The sequence below is a fragment of the Musa acuminata genome, chromosome BXJ3-10 (assembly GCF_036884655.1).
Source record: "Musa acuminata AAA Group cultivar baxijiao chromosome BXJ3-10, Cavendish_Baxijiao_AAA, whole genome shotgun sequence".
NCBI lineage: Eukaryota > Viridiplantae > Streptophyta > Magnoliopsida > Zingiberales > Musaceae > Musa > Musa acuminata.
In genome coordinates, this window is record NC_088358.1 from 22,314,857 (window position 1) to 22,338,057 (window position 23,201).

Here is a 23,201-nt window from a genome sequence, read left to right on the forward strand (position 1 = left end):
TTAATGAGATCAAATAATTTTAATTTGATATTTTGTTCTTAGAAAGTTTTTTATTAAGCGGGTTTCTTTCATCAAATTATCATTTAAATTTTTTTTTATTATAATTAGTTTTTTTATTGATTAATAATTATAATTAAAATTTAATCAAATTTATAATATATTTTATCTAATTAAATAAGATCAGATAATCTAACAAATGTTCGAGAAAGCTTTATATACCTGATATATATATATATATATCAGGTAATCTAATTAATATTTTCATGACACCTTTCTTTATTGATCAACATGTTTAGTCTTTTTAGGCACTCCATCGGAAAAAGAAAAGATCATAGATATTAATTAGATAAAAAAGTCATGTGAGGCGAAGGTCATGAGCTATTGTGCCACGAAGCAGGAATGTACATTCCCCAGTTAATATACATTTTTTCCTATTAACAAACTCCAATAAAAGAAAATTAAAAATAACTACTTCCTTCCTATCGAAGAAATCCTCCACAAATATCCGTCCCTTCCTCTTCGCCGCATCCGCGATCGAGATGCACGAGACCGAGCAACACGACCTCTCCGACGACTCCGACTACGCCGCCGCCTCCCGGCATCACGTACTTATCCATCGTTCAGTCGGTCGATCGATCGACCGACCGATCCTTTTGTTTCCTCTGTTCGATCAGTTCTCGTTTGATCATTCCCTTCTTTTCACTTTCCCCTTGGAGTAGGCGCCGGGGGGCATAATGAGGACCGATTCGGGGAAGAGCACCGCGAGCGAGGCCGGAGGATCCGAGGTCCTGTACCTGAAGGACAACGTCGCTATCCACCCTACGCAGTACGCCTCCGAGCGCATCAGCGGCCGCCTGCGTCTCTACAAGCAGGGGTCCTCCTTGTTCTTGGTAATCTTTCTTCTTCTTCTTCTTGGAATTGGGTCTTGTCCCGTTTCTCAATCGCTGTCTGGTTTGTTTTCTTGGTAGCGGCGTTCTCTCGTTCTTGTGATTAGAATTGGTTTTACATGAAAAATTTCTCGAATATTTTCTTGCATGTATGTTGTTACTTTTCTTGAGCTGTTTTTCTCATCTTTTGGCAGTCTTGGATACCCTATAAGCCAAGCACTGATGGGGCAGTTGATTCTTTAGGGCACGGATCAAGTTCGATCCCAGTGGAAAAGGGTATTTTAAAATATTGTTTCAATTGAAATATCGTCGGATGAAATTTGTTGGTTTTTCGTGTGCAGTTAGATAACTTATATTATCTTGTATACTGTCATTCAGATAGGAATCTCTACACCATCAAATCGTTGCCAGTAAGTGATGTCCATTCCATTCGAAGGCACACTCCTGCCCTTAGCTGGCCATACATAATTGTGGTTCTTTCATCAGGTGAGCTTTTATAAAAAAATTCAACTCAGAACTGAAATGTTTTGTTTTATTTATCTGTTTCAACTCATAAATCGAGCTAGTGTAGGGACAATTTTAAATATGAAACCAATGTATGCATATGGATATCTAAGTTGACTGACTGCACAAATGCAGGCCTCGCATATCCTCCTTTTTATTTCTACAATGGTGGGGTCCGGGAATTTCTTGCTACTTTGAAGCAGCATGTTTTTATTGTGAGGTTGGTTATTTGAGTTTTCATCACTGTTTCCTGAACTTTTGTCTTCGTTGTTTTGCTTATGCTGGAGTTATTAATTTATATATAAGATTATAAGTAAAACAATTTCAATCACCTCTTAGAAGGCTTTTAAATTATTTACAATTTCATTGTTCTGATAATATTCGTAGGGTTTTGGCAACATTTTAGTTCTACCTTGTTGCGTTAAGGATGATCAAACTTGTGTGTATGTCAATGCATAGAACAGATGGTTGATTGACGTATTACACAGAGGAATAGGGCCACAAGTATGATATCATCCATAGAAAATAAAGATATTGTATCCTGTAAATTGACCATTATAAAAGTGAAGAATAAACAATTTCGAAAGAATATAATTTCTTCATCATATGACTTTTGTGCATACATTATAGTGCGCCATTGTCCTTAAACTGATTTGAATAATTCAACTTATGTTTGTAATACATTAGTGTTAAAAAGTTTGTTTATCTTATCATATCTATCAGTAGTGTACCAGACCTTTGTGCAGCATGTCATCCATGTGATTATTTATGTGATCCTGTTGATGTTACTTTATCTCCTATTTTGTTGTAAATTTGCCTTTCCAAAGATAATGGAAGTATTTAGGTACTGCTTCAACATGGCACAAAACTTTTTCTATTGTATTTATTTTATTAATATAGATGAAAAAAATAATGCATGAAGATAATCAAGATAAGGAAAAAAAAAGCAGAATGAACTCATAGGTGAATTGTAGAACTATGATTTACACTATTCAACATGTCTATAAGCATTGTCAAAGTAGTTATTGTCATTTGTTAATTTGTCTAGAAGCCTTGTGATATGTTGTAGTTGTTCACCATTTGTGAATACATAATTGAAAACGATCCACATGTCATTAAGGATTCGAGTTTTGTGCTGAGTTGCATGAAATCATGCCAATCTGCATCTAAAATTGGAAATGATATATAATAATTCTTTTGCCAACCGATGATTACTTATACCATGCGTCAATGATTACTTATGCCATGCTGATGTCAATTATTTTATTCAACGACTAGGCCTAATTTTGGTCAGTTTTGTCCAGCAAAAATGGCCTTTGTTCTAAAGCTTTTATGTGCCAACAACATATCAAACTCCAATTTTATCAATGACATCGTAATATGTTTGAAGTATCTGACTAATATTGGTGGTTAACATGGATATGACATATATATGTGGAATCATTTTGTAGCTTTTGTGCTTCAGAGTTTGCTGCTAAACATTTAATTAGTTGTCATAATTTGCAATATTGATATTACAATTAGGATTGGCTAGGGATGATATGATTGAGACTAATCCAATTTGGTTGATAGGATTAGGATCCATGAGAAAATAACATAAAAAATGTAAATTACAAAAGCTAATACAGAATAGCAAAACACGAGAAAAAAATAAAGATAGGTAAAGTAGACATTCGTTATGTTAAAAGTTTATAGAGTTCTTTTTACCTTCATAATACATAAGGCATCTATTTTTTTTTAAATATATGAATTTGAAAAGAAAATTATATTAAAACGAAAAAAGAAAAAAAATAATTTTTGATACAAAATAACTATTATATGCATATCAACAGAACTTATAATAATCATATTGTAGAAAGTTACAATTTTTGGAAAGAACCACCATATATATCATAAAAAAGATTGTACAAATATTGACTTGGAATTTTAAAGATAATGAGAAGCCTATTATGGTCCCAATTCTAGAATCACTAGGCATGCTGTAAACAGTAACACAAAACATATAAAGAAAGAAGATTTTAGGTTAATTTTAAATCCTGAGACAAATTCATTCTTTTCAGTAGGTTCCTGTTTCCTTGTATGGTTGAGGGATACTCTTTAGAATCCTCCATCTTTAACTCTCTATAGTCTATACTCTTTTCTTTTTTAAAAGTTACATGATACTAGACATTATGAACAATGAATGTAGTTTCAAATCCTGAGACAAGTTCATTCTTTTCAATAGATTCCTGTTTCCTTGTATGGTTGAGGGTTACTCTTTAGATTCCTCCCTCTTTTACTCACTATACTCTTTCTTTTTTAAATTTTCATGATACTAGACATTATGAACAATAAATGTAATGGTTGTAACGAAAAGCAAACAGTATTAGTAGTTTCTTATTTTAGTCAGTAATTTCTTTTTTTAAGTTTTATTCCATCTTGTGTTCCCTCTGACTCCTCCCCTCTTTCTTTTCTGAGGATGTTAATTGACTGAAATACAAATTGTCAACTCCATTTGATTTTGATTGATTCTAGCTGTTCCTTGCTGATTATTGACTGCAAGGATGAGAAATTGGCCAAGTCAGTTGCCTCTGATGATATTAATTCAGTTCTGACTTTGTCATTTAGATATTGTCATACCACAAACTAATGCCTTTTGCTTTCTGTTTGTCACTGAGAACGATTCTTTTGCTGTCTACTTGCAAAAAACACATTTGTATAGACATATTCCATGATAGATGAAAGCAGTCAATATATCTAATGGATTGTTTAAGAAAATGGACAAACATGAGAACACAGAACTACATGGCAGTGTCACAAGATCTTTATATATCCAGTATCGCTTGTTAGTTATGTATTTATGTGTATCCTGTAGCATTATGTTTATTGCTACTCTTTCTTTTTCATGTGTGCAACATGTGGATGAAAAAATAACTAATTAATTAGGCTTATGTTGGATTCTATAAGAATCTTGGATATTGTTGCATGTCTAATGTTCAAATAGCAGTATCTTTGGATCACATGTCATGCTGAGCATGCCAACTGTCCTGACAAAAAATAAAGTAAAAGCGAACTGGATTTGCACTTGCGTACTTCATATAGCATACAAGCAGCATTATGAAACATAAATGACAATATAGTCTTATGCCAATGAGCTACTGCTTGGCTAAGTTTCCTTATAATTTAGATGCTTTATTCAGGTCTGCGGATGATTCGAATGTTTTTCTTGTGAATGATTTTCAGGACCCCCTTCAGGTATGCTCTTCTCTTGAATTCTCCGTAATGATCAGTATTGAAAAACACATTCTTTTATCAGTCAACATACCTATTTATTGTGTCTATCATCTTCAACAGCTGAGCTCAAAATGACTGAAACTTGCCACACCACAGCTTTATTTGTAAGATTTACCAATACTCAATTGATCCAGATTGTGATTGAGCAAGTCTGACTTGGAAATCCTTGCATTCTTAGGTGGGTTTAGTGGAAATGACCATATCCAAACCTATTATGGGCCTTGCTGTCTGACAAATTTTCCACCATATTAATTTTCATTATTCTCGGCTAGTTATGTTGATATTGGTCCAATAATGCCCTGATCTTGATCGAATTTTAGTCGATCTCAACCAATTTCTTGGAGATCATGACCGATTTCATATCAATTAAATTTAATCTGATTTGGCCCAATCAAATGGATGTGGGTCATTAATACTATGATCAATCCCTAACCTGGTCTATATCTTACTTGTATCACCAATATTCATTTAAGAATGCATTTCTTGTTGTTATGCTCTTGTAGTCAAGGAATGCCATTTTGTCTGGACCGGAATGTGTTAGTCGGTGTATATTGGTCCATGAATGAAATGCAAATCGTCTACTTCCGGATAGTGGCCGACAGGCCGTATAGGGCTTGGATAGGGCGGTAAGTCTTTTTTAATTTTTAACTCTAAAAGTAATTGCTCTAGATGTAATAACCCTAAAATTTGTTGCATACATTGTGCCCGTGCCTCTAGTGACCTCTCCCAATGCTGCCAGCAGCACAACCGTGATACTCCTTGCTGATCGTCTGCCTCTGTTGCCACTGCCTCCTTGATCTTCCTTCGTGACCTCTTCCCCCTCTTCACCTCTCATGTCATGCCACACGCCCATGATACTCCTCACCTCATCTTTGCTTTCTTCCTTTGTTGCTGCATTCTAATCCTCCTCTATTGTTATCACCCATGGCTGCTCACTCCTCTTCTTTGCCGCCTTCTTCACTCCTCTTCTCTACCACCTCCTCCTCCCCTGCTGTTATTCTTTGCAACTGTCTCCTTCTTGGCCACTTCTCTACAAAATGGTTATATTGAAAGCTGTAAATTGTAATATTAGATGTATTGTAACATATTATTGTTCATAACAATGCACGCATCTGAAGTATGAGATATTTGCTTTTTAGTTTCATCATTTTTTCCATTATTCTACATAGCTTAAGTTATATAAATGCTTTGTGCTTGGTTCCAGTATGTTTAGAGAAACTATAGAGTTTAGAGTTAAATGGAATTTGTTATATAATTAAATGAGTTGGAGCTGACTGCTCTCTTCTGGTTATTTGTGTTGATTATGTGGAGGAAAAAGTTTATGTTTTGCTATTCAATATCAAACCTTGACGTATAGGCTTAGGCACTGTGTATAGGCTTGCCCATTTGGATGAGTCTGTCACAATCACATGATGCAGTATTACAGCTAACATTTTTTATCTGTAGAGTCAGTTTTCTATTGCACAAAGATCACCTTATTGTAATATTGGAATTCATGTACTTGGTTTTGACAAAATGGTAACTTCCATATAGTCAGAACCTGTTTAACTCCTTGCACTTATTTGGAAAGATGCTGGATAACTGAAAGGAAATATGTTGGATTTATACTTTGCTTTGCTTTTGCAGTGAACGCCAATAATCTTGTTGGTATGTCTTGTACCTAAATATTGTTCCTTGTTACAGAGAACCCTGTCATCCCTGGAGCTGCCAAGGGTTGTGTCTGTTGCAAATAGAGCATCTCGACACAGATCAGACCTTTCCAGTTCTTCATTCGATGATTCAGAAAGACTAAATGGAGCCTCATATGATGCAACTGCGAGCACCTCTGAGTATTCTGCTCGGCAAAAAAAATTTCATGATCCTGCTCGAGATATCTCTATCCAAGTTCTGGAGAAATTTTCACTAGTTACTAAATTTGCCCGTGAGACAACCTCTCATCTGTTCCGTGAAAGTCATAATGATGGCCTTAATGCCTATGAGAAAAAGCAGCAAACTGATTATGGCTCTCTTAAGCCAATTAGTACATCTGATGACAAGAAAAAAGATTCCAATGTGATTCCAGTGGCCTCAGATCCTTTGGAGGTAAATAAATGCAGCTTGGTCTATCTTAATATTTCATATTTTGACAGATTCCATGCAAATTAATTGGTAGGTAGTTTTTAAGTGTTCTGCTATTGGAGGCAATATTTATAGTTTTCTATTTGATAGTTTAATTATTGTGCAAAATCTTTGCATTGTTGTAGTTCATTTCATTACATGCCTTTTCATTTATATTAATGTTGTGGATGAAACTTAAGACAAAAATTCCATGTTGAGTATCCTCGAAGCTCTAGGAAAGCCTGGAAGACATTCTCAGTCTAGTTTAAGGAATGCAGAATAGCTTATTATTAGCTTTTATTGGTGCAGTTTTAGGTTACTGCCTATGGTATTTAAACTGAACCTAATCCAAGGGTATGTATAACAAGGGGTCACCACTTCTGTGTTCTTTCTTCGTTGATCATGAGTTGGTCATGGTTAATGTACATGTCATGGTGTTTACGACTGGATTCCCCTTCGGAGAGATACTAAAACCATGGGACTATGCTGGAACCATCATCTGGCTTATATTCAATTTCCCGTAGGTTGTGCACCTAAACAATTTTTTGCATTGACTTGATATCCCAGTGGAGTTCTCCTTGTTTTCTGTTGACTTCCTACAACAGGCACCCACAAAGGTGTCCATGCAGGATTTATAGGCTGCTATAGCAAGGTTAATCACTTTTAGCCATCTAATCAAAACTGCATCCTGGGAGTACACCTAGGCAAGGTCCTTGTACTTCCCAAAGCCTAGTAAGTATGGTGTTCCATGGCACGCTCTTTGTTGGATCTAGATGAGCTTTTCCCTTTGGTGAGAAGGTGGATGATGATTTTGGATATCCGATAAGATGCATCCTCAGGTTTATGAAGTATATAGCCTAAGAAGCACGGGCACGTGCTTTTGGTGGATGAGTACATGTCCGACACATGTCAAACACATGGACACATGCGTCAGACACTCGTTTGTGACTTTGTATTCATGTGGCCCTCACGTGAGGGTCATATACTTCACAGGAAAAGAAATATGGAGATTGTCGCAAGGAAACATATATCAATTATGTCTAGAGCAAGGTCTGCCATACCGAATCGTACCGCTCGGTATGGGCCGTATGTACCGGTCCGACAGGCCAACGGTACGTGGACCGCCCAGTACTGGTCTGACTGTAGCAGTGCACTGTAGCACTGTAGCAGTGCAGCAGTATGGTGCACTATTATAGTGCACTGTTATAGTAGCAGTACAATGCACCAGTATACTGTAACAATGCACTGTAGCAGTAACAATGCACCAGTATACTGTAACAATGCACTGTAGTGCACCGGGGTGTACCGCTCGGTACACCGTACCGTACCGATACCGAGCCCAGGTCAAAATACCGGTATGGTACGGTATTACGAACCTTGGTCTAGAGATTGCTAAATATTATTTGATGTACTCAACCTTTATTTTGGATACTTAAATTTATATGATTTTAATTATTTTAACTTGTATGTTGATATTTATTTGTTAAAATTACTGAGTTTATAAAATTTAAGTATAAATACTATAAAAACTTATGTTAATTGAATATATATATATATATATATATATATATATATATATATATATATATATATATATATATATATATATATATATATAAAATACATGTGTCCTAATTTTTTTAAAAATGGCATGTCGTCATGTCTTTGTCCTGTGTCCGTATCCGTGCTTCTTAGTATATAGTATCTACTGCAGCTTCTTTGTCAGTTTTGTACTTCAATATGATTTTAACTTTTAACATTTTGGTTTCATGGCTGGTTTAGAGCCAAATCATGCTCTTTTTCCTTTTTTCTTTACTACAGTGTGGTAGCTGATTATTTTTAGTTTTCTTTCATGATTCATTTATCTCTTTGCAGTTTGAGAAGTTACCTCTAGTTTGGGGAAAACAAAGAATGCACCCCTTATGTCTTGAAGAGGTATGTTCTTCTAGTATATTCTTCTGTCGGTCCCATTCTGGTGGTCTCTTTGCTGACTATCTGACAAGTTCCTTTTGGTTTCACTATACTTTTTATTGAAAATGGTATTGTTTGCAGAGCGTAAATTATTAAATTGTTGTTTTTTTAGGCATATGTTTATAATGTGTATGTGAATTTTGTTCCAAGTTTGCCAAACAAACTTGGAGGATTGTTTTTATTTAATACATCAGTCCTCATTCCTTGTCTCTCAACTGTCATGTGAGCCTGTTTACTTTTAAATCTCTTTGAGCTTAAGGGCCATGTGGTAGAGAATGTTGAATATGGGAGAAATTAGCATAATCAATGTGTCATTTGGCTAGTGATTTGCATATGTTGTAACCTAGGGCTTGTTTAGGTTTTAGACTTTTAGTTGTGTCATGAAGTTTAGATTTGTGTAAAAGCACGACAGCATGCTTGAGAGATATGTTGGTGTGACAATTTTTGAGGTTCCATCTAGTTTAGACAACACTGAGGTCCAAGTGGCCTTTACATGCATGGTTGGTGCCCATTGGTGTTACACATTTGAACTTTATAACAAAAATAAACCTTCTAAGTTCCCCTCCAATCTCTCCTCTTTTCTTTTCTCTTATTTAAATTCTTTTCTTGATCTTTTTCTTCCATAAATATCTAGAAGGTAACCACCTTTCCTCAAAGTGAGGTGGCATTTAAACTTTTAAAGGAGGCTGAAGATGATCTATAGTCTATACCACCTAACATATAGTCATCACAATCCTCCATTGATGCTTAAAGTTAAAGGAGGTGATTTCAAGTAGATGATGATGTTGACAATGACTAAATTTAACAACTAATTTGTAAGGATTGAAAATTAGTTTGCGAAGAACAACTCTCAAATTGCAAAATTGCAAGTAGGACAAGATTAAAGCAATTGTCTGTTTTGACATGTCAGATTAAAATCCAATGGTGATGCCAAGGTTTTCATTGGACTTCTATGTGAAAAAATGGGCCGATTTACTCCTTATATCATATTCTTCTAGATCTATAGAAACGGGCAGGGTAGTTGAGGGAAAAAGAAGTTGAGTGCTGCTTCCACAATGTGGCCAGCCCTACTAGAGCAAGAATACTTCTACAATTTATTCCACCATGCATGAACGACAATCCATCTAACCAAGCTAGCATTGTTGTGGTCAATGACTCAACAATTGCCATGAACAAGATTAGTAGCACAACCCAATCTTATCTTCCTCCATGGTCATTCAATCCCAAGAAGGGTCCTGTCAGGTCATGAGGTAGAAGATGACGATATTTATCCTACTGATAGACAATGCTTATTATAATTTTTATAGGTGAAATGAAGCCTCATGGATCGAAATACCAATTGATGATCTGCCATTTCTCTTGAAAGCTTTAGGGAAACTTGATTTCCAGAGGAAAGGGCTCAGCATCATAACTATGTGGAATTTGTTAAGAAGCCTAGACCAGTCATTTATTAAAAGTTAACCTTTTAGAAGAATCGTTATGTTTCTGTTTTTGATGGAGGATATCACTACATGTGGTGCTTTGGCCAAATGTGGTCATTCAGGTGAAGCAATTCTAGGAAGAGAACCTCCTAAGTCCCAGTAATTATTAACTAGAAAAATCAAACTAGCTTCGCAGATCTTATTGCATGAAAAAGAAAGAGATAACAAATTAAGAATGAGCCGTAATGGCTGTAAAGCTTGCCTATCCAAAAGAGTACTGGTGCCTGCATCCCCTCACTTAACTAAGATTCTGAATACTTTAGAACAAGGTTCGCTGTTTCGGGTACCCAACCTGTCTTGGTGATCTGGTGGACTGGTACGTACCAGTCAGTACCGATGTACTGACACATGGTACGCTGGTGCGTATGAGTGTTTTGATCAGGAAGGAAAAGAGGGAGAAGAGGAAGGAGCGGTGGAGGAATACAGGAAGGAGGAAGGAAGAAGGAAGAAGAGAACGCGGTAGAGGAGGAAGAAAAAAAAAGGAAGAAGAAGAAAGAAGAGGAGGAGAAGAAGCAACAGTGTTGAAGCATCAGTGGTGAGGCAGTTGCAGCGGCATCGTATGCGAGAAGAGGGCTCACATTCGTGAGCCCTAAGTTTTTTTTTTTTTTTTTTAATGCCAAGTTACATAGGGGCCCACCACTTTTCTGATTTTTTTATTATTTTAATCGGACCACCTGAAACGGGGTGGTCTGTGTATCAGCTCATGCCTGGACGGAGACATACTGGCTGTACCATACTGTTTCGGTCAGTACATCCGTCCTTGCTTTAGAATAATTGGTCTAAGATTCTGAGTACTCTAGAATAATTGGTCAGATACATGACTTTTATGCTGAACTAGTCAAGTAAACATTTTATCTTTTCATATTGTTTCTAGCTAATATCTGTGGCTTTGGCTTAAACCAAAACTTGCACGTCCACCAAGACCATCTATGCAGTCCTAGACAGAAATGCAAGTTGTGTGGAAAACAAAGTATGATCGTAATAAACTAGGCAGATAAAAAAATTGGCCATAATGGGCCAAGATATGTCAAAACTGCATTTCTGAGCTTGGTATTAGCCACCCCAAGTTGGGGTATACGTGCACCATGATTGGGATTACCTACCACAGATTATAGGCATGATTGAAACCTGTTAACTGCCAAAGTTCCATACTGATTATTTTCACAATGGGGAGTCCTCTTTCCACAGGTTCTAAATAGTTTTTCTTCAGGTGATGCCTGAAATCCCCTTTTCAGTATCCTGCTTGTGTTAAGGTTTGGAAATCCAGATATTTAGCCCACTTCCAAAACAAATTCTTGGAATTTGATATTTCAGAACATGCTTATCACTTGATTCCACTAAAGTGCTAATCCAGGCTTGATGTGGTTCTCGAAGTTTGTATATTCACATCGTTGTATATTTACAAACTAATTTGGGATATTACTTGTAACTTCTTATATGCTGGATGTAGTTGCAGTCTTTATTATTCTGTCACTAGGAAATACATTCTATGATGTAAATACTACATGGCATTTGTCATGCGTAAGTTTTTTTGTTTTGGATTATTGCCCAAATTTGTATGGGTAATTTGTTTTAATACATGTTATAGTATTTGCTATATGAGGTTCATTCTATTACTAATCTTTAGGTTCTTGTGGCAGTGGGCTGCTTTTTTGGATTCTGAAGGACGGATTCTTGATTCAAAAGCATTAAGAGAGAGAATATTTTATGGTGGAGTTGATCAGAATATACGAAAAGAGGTTTGTAAATGAGCTTCAACTTGAATACTGTAGCTGCTTATGAATTTCTGGGCATTGCATTTAGAATTGAAGTGCAGGTATGGAAATTCTTGCTGGGATACCATGAATATGATTCAACATATGCTGAGAGAGAATATCTTACTTCAGTTAAGAAATCCGAGTATGAAGTTATAAAATCCCAGTGGCAGGTGCGCCATGCTGTTACCTACCTTATTGATGTTTAGTTTCTGAGGAAAATCTTTTCCCATAATTTGTTTTCCTTCATATCCATCCGGCAGATGTTTGTATGCTTCTTTGTTATCGAAATTTGTGCACATTATCCAATTCAATGATTCCTTTTCCTGGTCTTGCTGATTGTGGAATCAGCCAGAGCATCCTTGGAACCTGAGGAGATACTACTGTTCCACTTAGAACTGCATCTGTTTCTTTATGGAAAACTTTATATTTAGAAATAATTTAATCCAAACTTTTGTAGTACTCTTTGTTTGTTGTTTTTTTTGTTAACATTGAAATCCTTTATCTGACAGATAACAAGTAGCAACACTATTATCACTGGTCATTTATATAGATACAAGATAGCACTCTAGAAGAGAAACTGATCTGTAATTTCCATTGCCATTTCTGTCATTATATTGAATATGAAAGCTACGTTTTTACATTAGATACTTATAACATTTTGACTTATGTTATTGATTGATTATGATATTAAGAGATTTTTGCCCACATGGAAAATTATGCTCAGATAAATTATTCGCTCTTGGGACCTAGGATTTTCTTCATTCAGGAATGGCTTGTGATACTAACAAATTACAATGAATTGCTATCTGCATGGCATAGTTAAAGCTGTGTCTTCACTAACTTGCCAGCATAAAAGGATCAAAAGAAAAATTGGAAGAAAGAGAATGAAAAAAAAAAAAAACTGAAAATCAGATTCCTTTTAGCTGTTGGTAACCCTCTAAAGAGGAAAAGTTCTCTGGTAGTAACTCAAACTTAAAAAATTGTCAATGCCCTTCAAATACATTCCATTCCTTTCCCCTCCTTGGTTGTGTCATTAAATGGCGTAAGTTAATGGATTAAATCCTTAGCTCCAACAGGTTCTTTTAGTTACTTCAGTTGATTGGTTAAATAAAGGAACTAGTCTGATGGACTTAAAAAAGAAAAAAAGATTTTATGAGGGATCCTTGTAACCCATTGTCCACAAACCTGTTTGTTACTAGCTGTTGAGATTTGAAACACCAGTCAGAGCATATGTATTGGGCAGTATTTCCGGTCTGACCACATACTCGTATCGGAAGATAATCATGTATAGCTCAACACCAGTATATATCAGTTCATTTATATCTTTTAATTATTTAATTCAGTGATACCTGGCAGTATGCGTTTGGCTGCCCCCTATGCTGGTACCATAGTGGTCTGATAGGTTTGTAAAAATGTTTTCGGAGCAATATTCAGATCCTTGCTAGGCATACTCATGTAATTTCCTTGGTGCCATGATTTATTCTTGTGAAGTTGACTAGCTGATAGTGTTTATTCGAACTGCATGAACAGGTTTATGGTTCTTTGTTTGACATTTTGTAGCTATTTCAGCTATATCTTATGTGCCCAAATCCAAATGCTAGGCATATTATATTTTCCAAATATAATCTGAATGCCCAGGTAGGATAATAGGATATAGCTGGAAAATGCTAATACATTTTCCAAATCCGAATTTATTAAATTTACCAAATCTAGGATCCGAACTGTATCATTAATAATAATAGGAACTGAACATTATATTGTGGCAAGAGAAAGTTTGATTCATAGGGAGAAGTAGCTGCAGAAATTGAAACAACAATATCATTTGATTCGTCGATCCTCAAAAAAAAAAAAAAAAAGGCAAAGTTCCATCATTGAGTGAAAAATGAGAAACTCATGGAAAGTTGCAATCCCCACCATGTACTAGTGCACCTATATGTCTCTGTCAATGTTGTTTTTTTGACTAGAAGACCTAGAGCTAACTATCGAGGCTTTGGGCTATCCGGACACACTTTGAGAAATTTACTATGGCAAGGGGGGATCTACCTTGGAGAGGGAGGATCCAAAATGTCAAACAAAGAACCATAAAATGTCATTGCTAATAGGATATAGCTGGAAAATGTATTAACATTAAAAAAAAATTATTAGCATTTTCCAACTATTTCAGCTATATCCTACCTGCCCAAATTTAATATATCCGAATTTAATAAATTCGGATTTGGTAAATTTAATAAAATTTAATATAAGAAGGCAGATCCTCCCTCTCCATCCCATTCAATTTGGATCAGAGCTTCAAAAAATGGTGCCAACGGGAGCTCTTATCTATTCCAATATCAAGATTCTGAATACCGCACCGTATTGATGTACTGATCAACTATCGGTATGGTATGTACCGAGCTGTACCGAGCGTACTAACACATGGTACATTAAGGTGTACTAATGTATCACCCATACCGGTCCTCTATTGGGCCAGTATGTACCGTTCATACCAAGCGGTATGGTACAGTATTGCAAACCATGCCCAACATCATTTTAATACCCTTCTTTCGAAAATGCATACTGTCTAAGCTAATTGATAGTTTTATTATGGGTTGGTGCAACTCCTAAGATTAGCATGCTGTACAGTTTACTGGTTGCTAATCCTAACTCCTAAGTGCTTGCTTCATAACTATAAGTAGGCTGGATTAATTTATGTATTCTGAACCATCAAGAATAATCTGGAATAACTATAAATTGTTTTTTTATTTCATAAAATTGCTGATGATTTTAATCTAGATTTAGACATAAACTAGCCAAATTTGGCAACATATGATATCATCTTGCATTTTGTCTGATAAAGATTTTGTTGTGATGAAGCTTAGGTAGTTAGGTTATCTCTTTCTTATATAGAAGCAACATGATTGCATGTCTCATTGGAACATTACTAACTTGTTCAAGTTTTTTACATGGTTCTTACTGATTTATTTATAACTTTTTAGGACAATTTTATTTGTACATGTGCAGAGTATCTCAGCTGTGCAAGCTAAAAGATTTACAAAATTCAGGGAACGGAAAGGCCTTATTGATAAGGATGTGGTAAAAATAATGATCCATTCTTATGCTCAGCAAATACTTGAATTAGTTTTACATAGAAGTTAGTGTATGTTCAGCTTTCTTATACTGATGAACTGTTATTGACATTGGCAAGGTGAGAACAGACAGATCTGTTGCTTACTACGAAGGGGATGACAATCCAAATGTAACAATTTTGCGTGATATACTATTGACTTACTCTTTCTACAATTTTGACCTGGGTTACTGTCAGGTAAAAGTAATACTGTTGTAATTTTTTAAATGCTAATGCTACAGTTGCTTGATTCGAACAATTAATTCACATATAAAACTTTTTACTCTTTCAATGTCTTATATGATTAGCTGCATCTTTTCAGTTTGCATTGGGTACATATAAAACTGGTATATTTAATGTCCTACTGTTACATTTTTGGTAGGTAGCTTTGTATTTGATACTAAAGGTCTATTGAGTTGCAAATATTTTAATTGCATTTTTTCTTAATTAAATGGCCATTATAGATTTATTTGGAATGTACCTTCGCTTTTTGGTATCTATCCGTGCATATGGTGCAAATCAGTTCTGGCTATCTTATCTTTTTGTTGCTCTCTCTGTATTCCTATCCTTCCACAGGTTATTTATTTGTACCTATCAAGGTTCAGTCATGGGACCCCTCAAAATTTTCAATGTGGTTTGGCCAATGAGTTCTTGAGCCATTGTTTCATAACATCTTGATTATCTTAACACATCATTTTGTTCATCTATATTATACAATAAACCAAGGTTCTAAATTTCGAATGGTATCGCTCGTGCCAGGTAGTACTGGCAGACCGATATGCGAACTGCCCGCTACTGGGCGAAACGCTTGATATAGCCCTGTATCAGACAATACGAGGTTGTATCGAACGGTAATTGTTGAAATTTCAATCGTTACCGCCTAAAATAGGTCGGTAACGGTTGATTTTGATCGTGACCACCCGTTATCGGGCGGTATCAGCCTGGCTGCGACGAGGGAAGAAGAAGCGTCGAGGGAGAAGGAAGAAGAAAGAGAGAGTGTTCGAAGAAGAGGGAGAATCATGAGAACCTCGATGCGTCCCCGATCCGATGCCGCCCTCCCTCGATGATCCCGATCCAGGAGGTAATGGCTAGGTGGCAGCTAGAGCAACGGAAGAGGCGGTCTCCTTCATCACCTCGTCTGCACAATGGTGTACATGTGTGGTTCAAATCTGGTTCAAATCCATTTAAGCACAATGGTGTGCTAAGGTGTTTGCATAAAAAGTTATATGATGGAAGAAATTATATTCTTTTCAAAAACATGTGTTTGTCCTTTTACTATGGTCAATTTACAGGATATGGTAGCTTTATTTCTAGGTGGACAGTGATACTTGTGGCCCTATTCCGTTGTGTCTTAGTGTAATTGAAGAAACAATCTTGTTAGATTTTAGTTTGGCAAGGAGAATGTCCATGGCAATCCTAACTATTAAGAAAATAAGCATCTAGGTGGTGGAAAAAATAAAGAAGGAATGTGTTTGTACTTTGATTAGCAAATGAGTGAACAGATGACAGCAGTAGTTGAAGGAAAGGTTTTAAATACTGCTTGACTGTTGGTATAGGTCAGACTTTATAGGTCTGATAGCTAGTAAATGGGATGCAGGCTGAGCAATTTTATCCAATCTTGTCTGATATATGCTGTAGTTTCCTATAAGCTCACCTACTGATTTTATCAGTGACAAACCTGACTATCAAGAAAATTAGCATCTAGGTGTGCGACAAAAATTAAGGAAGGAATGTGTGCTAAATTGTGTGTACATGTATTTTGATTAGTAAATAAGAGAAAAAGTTGAGGTGACAAGAGTAGTTGAAAGCAATATTTAAATACCGCCCATAATGGTTGGTACAGGTCATACTTTATAGGTTGCAAACTAAACAAGAGGTGGACTGAGCGATTATATCTGATTTTGTTGTCTGGCTTATGCTGTATCATTCTATAATCTCATTATTTATGGGAGAGTAAGCTTACAACCCAACATAAGTACCAATAATTTTTTATCTTTTTAGTAGCTGTTTGCACTTTTTTTCCTTTTTATTTTTTGTTTTATTTTTTATTTTCTTTCTCTCTTTCTCTCTCACACACTCTTTCTTTTTCTCTCTCATGTGCTCTTCTTTCTCCCCTCCTCTGCCTCCACCTCCTTGCTCTTTCATCATTGCTTCATTTGGATCACCAGCTCCTCCGCCTCCTCCCCTGCCTCCTTTCCTCTTCTCTCTCCTTGCTTTTCTCTCTCACTTTCATTCTTGTCTGGAAGGTACCGACCCATGCCGAGTGTTGTACATGGATCCTTATGTATCGGTCTGACCATCAATTGGTATTAGTATTAAACCTAGATTTTAAACCCTGGTTGCAATTTTCCTTGATACAAGCAAATTCATCTACTTCATTTAAACCACCTTTTGTTTTCTTACTAAATATAATGATGGTTCTATAAGATGCAATTTTATGTTCTGTTGAGGCAGCATATGGTGAAGGGCAACTATAGATTTTAACAATATTTTAAAGTTCCTCCCATTCTCTAGCTGTCACTGTATTTTTATGAACTTGTGCTTAAGGATATATTATCCCCTGGTACAATCGGAAAATGTGTACTTATATTTTGTTGAATGTGGTGTATGTATGAAACATCTATGTGATTTTTTATTTATGTTTATTCTAGATATGCTTATTTTCTTGCTTGATTCCTTTTATTTGTTGCCCCTAGTTGATTGAAAGCTGTCAATTTGTAGATTCTTTACTTTTATGTGTCCTTTTTTCTAACTGGAGAATCTTTATTGTGTGCTGGCTTATAGGGGATGAGTGATTTTTTGTCACCAATATTATATGTTATGAAGGATGAGGCCGAGTCCTTTTGGTGTTTCGTAGCACTGATGGAGCGTCTCGGGCCCAATTTTAACCGTGATCAGAGTGGCATGCATTCCCAACTCTTCGCATTGTCTAAGGTATTTGATTTGACTTCAATAATGGCATAGGCTACTGACTGTTTCATACTCTTATCATTTTAAATAATGCCTGTAAATTGATTCTTATTTTAGTATTTGAAGATGTTTGGACTTTTGACTCTGAAATTTAAATTCAATACTGGTCCATGAGATCATCATATTCTGATCGTACTTAGGTCACTCCCTGCTGTGTGTTTGTGATCAGCTCGGTGGTTGCTGTTATGTTGTTCATTTTACCAAGGACTAATCATGTGTATTGGTATGCACCATGCAGTACACATGGTATGTACCAGCAATGCAGTCTCTGTTGGTACCATTTGTCTGGCTTTTGTGTTTGTGTTCTTAAAATGCTTAACAGAAACTTGCATTAGATTTTGTTCTCTAGTGGACCCTAACGGTTAGTTGAGTTTCAGAAAATTAATTAATGCACATCTTTGCACTTGTTGGTTTCAGGCTTTCAGTGGAGCTTACTTAGGCTCTCAGCTGAACTAAGTAGCTCTCTTGATTTGGTTTTCTTTTGGATGATTCTTTTGTGGACATTTTTTGTTTTCTATCATTATCTTGTAATGTGGTTTGGACTCATTGAGTTGTTATTTGTTGTTGACATGATGCTGTCAGATATTTGAAGGGCTGCCGTGATTGTCCACTCAAAACAGTGGGTGTGAAGAGAGGAAATTAGTAATCTGGGATGCTTTGATTCTAATATTTTTTGTGAATCTTGGCATCCTGGATTGCAAAACTGCTCGAACCATTACTAGTGGTATTTATTGGTCCAGCATAACTCAGTTAAAATCAAGTCATGTTTGCCTAGTAATTTAATATATATCGAGTTTCAAAAAATCCATACAATCCCACCAAGTAAACCTAAAGCTACATAGATTTGGTGAGGGCGATTAGAGGGCCTATTGGCACCGATATAGGAATTACAATTTTGTGTAATATTTTCCAGTAGTCTTATGTTATGATGTCATAAACCATTCCATTGTTTAATTAACCAAGCACACTAAATATGCCCTAAGAATTGATGTATACAAAATAGTATATGTGTTTGAAGCCAATACCTTTAAAGATAGGTTGTAACAATCACCCAGTTAGTCTCATGGCTTTTTAGTAGGCTTTTCTTGTTCATATCTTTTGCACAGACTTTAAGATGCATCTGGTTGAAGTTAGCATAAAACCTAACTTTGAGAACCTTAATGGATTGGGAGTTGACCTCAAATTCTGGCTGCACACAAGCAGTTCAATTGCAAGTTATATACATTGATAGTATTGTGTGATGTTTTTGGGCCCATTGTTCTATTGTGATTTATAAATTAAAATGTTAAGCAGTTAGGAATGATGCATGCAAAAGGTTAGTGTCACTGAGATGAATAAGAAATATTTACATTTGCAAACAATTATGGATGGATATGAGTGTGTTTACAATGGGATAATCATTTAAGGTTGTATGGATGTGTCAGAGAACCTCTGGCTGCACTTTTATATGCAGCACATGGTGAGTAAATTAGTCGTGGTGGTGCAAGGAAGATAGATAAAAGGAACTTTAAGGAAACCTAAAATGATTGGTAGCTCTTACTTTTCCTTGTAATCTTGCTCTTAGTTTAGTTCAATGGCGTAAAAAGATACATGTAGTGGGCCCCAGGGATTCAAGACCTAGGGGTTATTGTTGTTATATGTATTTATGCAAGCTACATGTTGTGCCCATGTGCAGAAGTTGTAGGATATAAGATATAGTATATTAATATAAATTAAGTTTGTCAAATTTAAATTAGTGTATAAGTAATGTAAAATTTAAAGATGCTGTTCTCTTGCAAGCTGAAATAGAAACCTTACATTGTCCTTGGTATGTACTATATGGCTATGGTACATCCTGGTAAGTGCCATGCGTGCTTCTCATGCCACTGGCCTACCTGCATATTATGTGATAATTTAATCCTCGACTGTATCTTGGGTAAGCTTCAGTGTTTTGCTAAATTGATTATCATATCCACATCATTCTAGAATACTTCCTGTTGGTACTTAGTTGATTGGTGCAGCATCTCAGACCCCTGTCTTCGGATGGTTTGGGTGGGTTTTGGATTGGCCAAATGTTATTTGATGATGAGTGAAAATTTCTTTTCACCTATTTTGCATCAATACTTGCAGTTTCTCCCTTTTCTCTCGTCTTTTATCCCAGAGATATTATATACATCATTTGCTTAATTCAAGATCCTTCTGCACCTTTACAGACTTATTTTACCTTGGAAAAAAATTATTATAATATGAAACTTAACATACTTCTGTTCTGATGAATCATGTTTTTTGCCTTTTTCAGCTGGTGGAAATTCTAGACAGCCCTTTGCATAACTACTTTAAGCAGACAGATTGTTTGAATTACTTCTTTTGTTTCCGCTGGATTCTTATACAGTTCAAAAGGTAATTTTTTTATGTACAATTTAAGTGTAATGCTTAATATCAATGCAACTTCCTGATGGAGTGTGGTAGTTCTTATGCATGATACCTTTATGTTTTGTTGCATAAACCATTGCCCAATTTAATGCATCACTTTTCAGTTCACTTTTTTCCTTCCTTTGGAGCTTTTTTTTTTTTTAAGATTTTGCTGGTTTTAGTAGCTTTTTATGGGACTTCTGAGAATGGAGTCAAATTGTAACCAATGCTCTGCTGAAAGGGTCACATATGGATCTTCATCTGGCAAAACATTTTCAACTGCTTATTGATGAGATGTTTGGTAAGTTTTTTGCCCATCACAATAATTGATTGAAGAAAATAAACTCGAAACAAAAACTTAAGCATGACTGAATTTAGTCAAATTATTCACGGAGTTAAGTTTCAGTCAAGCTGGACCAAACGCTTGAAATATTTTAGTTTTACATAGGTTTTGGAATAAATAATGCATCTATATGATAGAACAGAAGAAAGTGTTGTAATTTTCTGCACAGACAATGTCCATTTGAGCAGTATTTGGTATCTTTTGCCAGAGAGTTAACGGTGAGCTTCCTTGCTGTTTTTATTGTATCAGCTGCTCAGTTCACCTCAGTCACAAGACAAGGCTATTTGTCCCTTGGTATTTATAATGTAAACTACAAAGAACTTGTCACTTGCAGACAACTTCCATCTTGTTAAATCTTTGTTTGAGAGGCTTGGAAGTTGAAATCTGAGTACTAAAATATGATGAGTTAATTTCTTGGAGCTGAAAATTATTACTAATGCTGAGTTAAATTCTTGGAGCTGAAAATTACTTCACATAGTTCAGCATCTTCCGATGTGCCTTTTTTTGTTAGATTTGTTGTTTGGAGTGTGAGCTGTACCAAATTTTGTTATTGTCTAGGGGAAGCTGAAGCTTGAGCACATTAGATATCATAAGAGGACAGTTCTTTTTAATGTTTTCTTGGTTTTAGGAAATGGCTTAACATACCTACACTTTGTGTCACACTTTCCTTTTGTTCCTTAAGACTGTCAAATTTGGGTTTTGGAGTGTGAAACTCACCAAATTCTTTTGGTTACAATTTTATATATAACCTTTAGAATATGTCAAAATAGATGCATGCGTGCAGTTGTAAATTCATGAATGTCAATATACAAGTTAACAAAATTTAATATAAACCATATCATATATACCCATGCAAAATTTTAAACTGGAAGCGTAGTCATGAATTTCTCAAGTTTAGAGGGTGATCTATGATATTTGCAACTTTAAAGTTATGTGCATGATACTTTTGATTATGCAACGAAGGACATGATTTTTGTTTAATCAATTTAAGCTGTATTTTCCTTATTGTGGTTTGCTTAGTTTTTGAATTTATTTGGAAAAGATGGTGCTTAAGTTTTGTCTCAACTTTTATGTGATACCTATTGAAAATGTATGATATTGTTTGAGTCCACCTATTTGTTGGTTTTCAACTGTAGGGAATTTGAATACGATCAGGTTATGCATTTGTGGGAGGTCTTGTGGACACATTATTTGTCAGAGCACCTCCACTTGTACATGTGTGTTGCAATTCTGAAAAGTCACCGAAAGAAAATTATGGGCGAACAGATGGACTTTGATACCCTCTTGAAATTTATTAATGAACTAAGTGGTAATATTGATCTTGATTGGACTATAAGGGAGGCAGAGGCTTTATGCATCTGTGCCGGAGAGAATGGAGCTGCTTGCATTCCACCAGGGACTCCCCCATCCTTGCCTATTGAGCCAGACATGGGACTTTACCCCCAGGAAGACGAAGTTCTGTAGAACATCTTGCTCCCCAACGAATTAAACACAACTCATATTGCTTTAATTGATAATTCCGGTTGTTCCCATATGTTGAGATGCTTTTAGCACGGAACAAAACACAATGTAAATGAATATCTTTGGAATTCATGCTTCAATATATTGCTGGCCTCTTAAAGTGAGTGTTGATTCATCGTGTTTCGTAAGCATCTTGGCAACTTTCTAGTGTAAATATTTTGATGGAAGTCGTCATTTTCTCTTGTACCCTTCCTTGTATCGCCTTGCAATGATTTGTGATTGATCAGAAGTTGTTCCTGACATAGGTATATGGTGTATATTCTTCGTGCACTAATTTGTGATTTATATTCTTCCACATCCTCTTTTGAGCTTTGGAAATATTTCATAAGATTATTTTTAAAGTTCATAAATCTAATTATATATTTTAATACATTTTCTCTGAGTTTTATGAAAAAGTATATTTTTCTCATTTTTTATACCAAAGTCGAGAAGTAGTCTACAAGCCAGACAATACAAAATAAAAAAGGAAAAATATTGGAACAGTTCCTGTAAAAGGATATTATATATATATGAGAGTAAAAAAAAAAAATTCATCTAACCAACCTATTTTCTCAAGCATCATTAACTGGTAAAATAAAACATTTTTCATTTTGTCTTTTGCATATACTTGTTCTACTTAGTATCAAATGCGGAATGAGACGAGCTTTGGTCGCCTTCGAAGACCTGGTAAAGCAAATCCAGCCGCCACTCGCATCATGCATGTTTTCCACTCCACTTTATCTGATATGAATTGATGTTGACCAGCACAGAAGCGTCAACCGTAGACTTCGTATATATATATATATATATATATATATATATATATATATATATTTCCAAATAATCCATTTATCAAGGATGGAGTATATTTTGTTTGTGAGCTGCGTCCTGCGATGCGCTTCACGGGAATTTGCGACCTGAGTG

The 23,201-nt window shown here is 35.7% G+C and overlaps 1 protein-coding gene across 1 annotated transcript; it reads left to right on the forward strand.

Moving 5' to 3' along the window:
• The first annotated feature begins 445 nt into the window (after nt 1–445).
• Nucleotides 446–22,413, forward strand: LOC104000411 (uncharacterized). The gene is made up of 15 exons (XM_065171918.1): nt 446–605; nt 720–890; nt 1,082–1,163; nt 1,266–1,373; nt 1,527–1,611; nt 4,571–4,625; nt 6,348–6,746; nt 8,637–8,696; nt 11,854–11,952; nt 12,030–12,140; nt 14,971–15,042; nt 15,155–15,271; nt 17,858–18,007; nt 20,322–20,422; nt 21,914–22,413. The coding sequence occupies exons 1-15, from the start codon at nt 540–542 to the stop codon at nt 22,239–22,241; spliced, it is 2,004 nt and encodes a 667-aa protein (XP_065027990.1). The 5' UTR covers nt 446–539; the 3' UTR covers nt 22,242–22,413.
• Nucleotides 22,414–23,201: the final 788 nt, after the last annotated feature.